Source organism: Halyomorpha halys, unplaced genomic scaffold (assembly GCF_000696795.3).
Source record: "Halyomorpha halys isolate HHAL.00 unplaced genomic scaffold, Hhal_1.1 Scaffold240.1, whole genome shotgun sequence".
Taxonomy (NCBI): Eukaryota; Metazoa; Arthropoda; class Insecta; order Hemiptera; family Pentatomidae; genus Halyomorpha; species Halyomorpha halys.
Window position 1 is genome coordinate 869,889 of NW_027115703.1, and position 5,175 is coordinate 875,063.

At 30.1% G+C, this 5,175-nt stretch overlaps 1 protein-coding gene across 1 annotated transcript in view; it reads left to right on the forward strand.

The window, feature by feature from the left end:
• The window catches only part of LOC106680054 (cytochrome P450 4c21), a 52,527-nt gene that overhangs the window by 32,057 nt on the left and 15,295 nt on the right, over positions 1-5,175 (forward strand). Inside the window, exons 6-7 of the mRNA XM_014419513.2 lie at positions 3,448-3,565; positions 3,656-3,707. Coding sequence (XP_014274999.2) covers positions 3,448-3,565; positions 3,656-3,707 — 170 coding nt within the window. The remainder of the gene's footprint in view (positions 1-3,447; positions 3,566-3,655; positions 3,708-5,175) is intronic.

Consider the following 5,175-nt stretch of genomic DNA (forward strand, 5'->3'; position numbering starts at 1 on the left):
ATACCCTGCCATCTGCAACTGGCCCATTCTTCGAAAGCCTTCTCACGTAACGATTGTCGTAGAGCTCTCACACTCATTAGGAGATATTTTAGCAGTATTCAGATTTGAGTTAAAAGCTTACACTTTTTTTGACGTGACAACGTCTTATAAATTAGATTGCAGGGAGTCATGTAGGCAAAAGTGTAACATAACAGAAATAGAATCGGCGTGGCTTAGTAGTATAGTAGTGGGGGTAATTGAGGTTATAGATACTGAAAGTCATGTAGGCAAAAGTGTAGCGTAACGGAGAGTGCGGTGGTGGGGGTAATGATGTATTGTGATCATTAAATTATGTCTGAAATAAGGAAGCCGAATGGATGCCACTCATCTCATATTTCTCGTACCATCGTCCGATTATGAACAGAATAATGGAAATTAATTGTTAAATATAAATATCATTTGTAAAGGAAAATAAATATCTTGATTCAAATATTGTGTGTCTATTTTATTAATATTATTATTCCAATATTTAGCGTAACATACTGTATATACATAGTGTAATAAACCCACACACTTTTTGTAGAAAGATAGTTCGGGTGGCAATCAAGAAAAGTTCAAAATAGTAAAGATTAACAATTTCTTGGTAACCAACGTTTCGCTCCACTTTCCAGGGTTGAGTTCTCTCAACCTCTTTGAAGTTAAAAGTTTGGAAATTTTTGTACACTGCCCTGATGAAGTCCTGCAAAGTGGGCCGTCTATAGCTGAGGTTGAGGTGTAGGTCTAATCTCGGAACTGAAGCAGCGCCGGTTCCGACCTGTGCTGGTGGGCCAACTTTTATTTCTGTGGCGGTCCCACAAAATGAAAACATAACCCCCCACCATGGTTAGCAAAGGGTGATACCGTGTAGATAACCCTACGTACGTCAGAAATTACCAGAAAGAGTGTCATAAAAACAAGTCTTGCAATGTGGGACGAAACGTTGATTACAATTAAATAGTTTTATTCTGTACCTTTATTGACCGCCACCTGGGCTGTCTCCCAACAATCTATTTATTACTTATGATCAACCAGAAATCTTCAAATAATTACAATTTGTTTCCCTTTACCTAAGTTATGTGATGTCAAATTTTTTATATAAAAAAAATAAAACAATTTTTAAAATCTTTAATATAGAAGTTACATGACAGCAAGCAAATTTTTCTTTTATTATTAAGTATTTTCACCTTATTTGTTTGATACCTAAGTTAAAATGAGGCGTTCGATCGTAAAATAAGGTAAATTTTTGTGTTATCTGATTTTTTAAAGCTGATTTCACAGGTTTTAAAAGAATGTATTGGGAATTTCTTTCTTTCTTTTTTCTTCTAATAGCTGGTTGGAGGTAAAACATGGTAACTAATTTTTTTTCATATCTATAAATCAACATTATGTGCATTACATTTGTCGAATATCATGAAAACTACTACTTCTAAGAAGATAAAAATTATAAAATACTTTATAGCACATTACTAGCTTTGTTTTGAGTGCTAATAGACATCTATACGTCGAATGGTTTTTGAGATATTGTTTTCACAAACATTATGTTATTTTATTTATTTATTTCTCATACAGATAGTTTGATTATGTTCATATTGTTTATTCTTTTGTTAGTATATATTTTAAGAGAGTTTTTATTTTTTATTTATTTTTAGTATATATGAGATCATTCATCACTATTACCTATTTCCCACAACTGTGTGGCAGATTGTAATATCTATCAATAAATAAATCTATCAATCAATAAAAAAAAAAAGTTTTCACAAAAAAAAATTTTCTGCCTACTGATGTTTTGGTGTATTTTTCACAAAATATTGCAATTTAAAAAGTTATATCTCGGAAATCATTTAACGTAAATGACGCTCTCTAAGGTTTTCAAGTGTTGTTGGTAGTTTTAAATATATAGAGCTCTGAATGAAAAATTAAAAAAAAGTTTTGAAATAGCCGCCATTTTGTATTCCCCCTACCTATACTGGGCAGACTCATGAATTTATACTAGTAATCGTACATAGTTTTCATTAAAGTAATCAAAAATTGGGGTGAAGAACAGCCTTTTCTTGAACCTGGCTCTTGTTCTATTATATATTGTACTATATTTAATAAGTTCTAGTATTGTACGCATATTTTTTGAATTTTTCATTACTTCAATTAAATATTTATACCACTGATACAACTTGGGAAACCCAACCTCAACCCGAAGACTGAAGCCCAGGCTGCTCCAGGACATTCTTTTATAAATTTTAATAAATATAAAATTAATTCATTGTCACAATACCTCTATTTACTTATTATTATTATTCATTATTATTGTTATTTTTTTACTAAATAATTCAAAACATTATCCAAATTATAGTCTCAAAACATTTATTGTTTTTACACGTCCAACGTTTCGGCCAATTCGGCCATCTTCAGGGACAATCTACTACAAAAAGTTTCCATTATATGTGTTTTCCTACAACCATTTCAAATATTTAACATTATTATTTATAATTTACCTTACCTTAATTCACCATGAAACATATTATTTAATCATTCCAAACACTTCATACAGGCTATTCTGCCCAGGTCAAAACATTTTTATCTATGAACAACATTAAAACCATTAGGTAAACTAATTTTTTTTTTTTTTTTTGTTAATCAGTATATCTCACATTTGTTAATTACCCAATAAGTCAAATATCCACTTTTATTACAACCTTACTTGTAACCTACCTTTACTCAGTTCAAGCATTTAAAAAATTATTTATCATAATTACATTTTTTTCACTTTTTCTCTTTATTACATTAGCAAAATTCAAATCAAGGCCAACCATAATTATCCATATATAAATTATCCCATATTATTTATAAGTTAATCTTACTTAATGTCTCTGCATAAGGTTGATTTAAGTTCCTCGTATCTGTTTTGAAGTTTACTGTGTAATCAATATTTTCAGATATATAAATGGATTCCAGTATTTTCCTTTTGTATGTATTATTCTCTTTATGTAAAATGAGTGTATTTTCAAAATCAAAATTATGTTGGTTTTTGGTTGCATGTTGGACTAGTGCTGTTTTATTTGGATTATGTGTTATTTTATTTTTTTTTTCTCTCTCTTTTCTTCTCTTTTCCGTTTTCAAATTAACTTGTTTCTTTTTACTATTAGAAGACAATTGTTTGTTTTATTTAAGTGTACCAATATCATTATTTTTTGTTATTAATTTTACTTTCCTCTTTTATTAAGAAGCATTATTCTTATCTATTTTTTTTCTTTAATAAGAATATTTTATATAGTTAGGGGTGTCATTTGTATGACTATACCCCCTCATAATCGACTGTTAAAAAATATATATAATATAAGTTATATCTACCATGTAAGGCCCACCAGGCCGATCTGGTATAAAAATAAAAATATTAATAATATACCACTGATTATCAATATTACATTGTTTCAGATTTAAGGAAGTCGCATCAGTAGTTATAGCGAACCCACGAATAGCAAATACAATACTGAACATAGTAAGACCCTTTGACGAAATATATATAAGCAAAATAGGAACTATGCGGAAATTGGTAAAACCGTTTTTATTTATTTAAATCGAATTCCACACAATACAGACATTGTATACCAATTTGGTTTTAATAAACTTTTTATTTTTGTAGGTTTTACGAGAGATTTACAAAAGTATGAACAATAACCAATCTATCCCTACAGGTAACAACAGATTTTCCTTTAATAAAATTTATGGCAATACAATTATTTATAACATGGTTATGTTTATTTCTGTACCGACACGCATAAAATATCTAAGTTCATGTTCTTGATTTCTCAGGAACATTTCAGTCGATTCGGCCATCCTCAAGAACAATCTATCATATAACAGCTTTTGTTATACATTGATTTTTAATAATTTTAGCAAACAACATTATCATTAATAAAATAGCATAACTTGTTTTTATTATTTATTTAGTGTAATTTACAACTGTACAAAATAATACAATAAGTAAATATGTTGTATTTTTCATATACACTTGAAAATCTTGGGAAGGAACCACCCATTGGTAGTACTACAAACATTAATTTAAATTAGAAAGTCCCGTGGCCATCTTCTTTTCAGACGCCTCGGAGGATTATCAGAGATTGTTAAGGATGAAAGATTAGGAATTAATGGGTAAGGATGGTTAAGGAGTTTGGAATGAAAAGACGCATATCTGTTTTGGGCCAAATCTGCAACGAATGGGATGTTAAGGTCTTTGTAAATGAGTTTATTTGTAACGTAATAAGGAGCATCAAGGATTTTACGTAGGATTTTGGATTGTAAGGATTGGATGTAGGAGAAATTTGATGGTTTGGTGGAGCCCTAGAGCTCAATTCCATATGTCAAAATTGGTCTGATTATTGTAGTGTATACTAATTTTTTGTAATGAATGGGAAGTTTAGAGCGTTTTTCAAGTAAGTGTTTAGCAATCGGAATCTACGAGCAGTTTCTTGTCGTTTCAGTCTTGTGTGTGGATTCCAAGTAAGTCTCTTGTCAAGATGGAGTCCTAAGTATCGAATCTAAAGCAACAGGCGTTAGTGGAATATTTAGAAAGGATACTGTAGGACAGGAGGGCAGAGGTTTACGACGAACAGTAAAGGTGATCTGATGGGATTTTTCAGGATTTATTTCGATTCTCCAGTTTTGACACCATTCTTCAATGGATGTTATGTGTGTCTGTAGTGTTTGTGATGCATTAGTTGGTTCGTTGTTTACAGACAGTATACATGTGTCATCAGCGTATGTTGTTAGGACTGTGTTAGGGTGGGTTGGAATGTTAGCTAAATAGCATAGCTAAAAAATAAATTTACATTCACGTCAATAATTTAAAACATTTTTCAGGCTATTCTCCCAATTTCATTCAAAATTACCCTATGAGACAATAAAGCATTCGGGAATCATTTTAATTCATTTATTAGCTTTTCTTAGCTTATGCCTAATTACCTATTTTGTCACTCTTCATATCAGCATCAAAACTTTTAATAATATCAATTTTAAGCTATTATACTTTATCATAACAATATTTGTAGCCTTTCATACACACAGGTCAGGCACATAATTTATTTATTTCAACTATATTTTGGTTAAAATTCTTATTTATTTTATTATTTAAATTCATATAAAAATAAATTATAAATATTAACA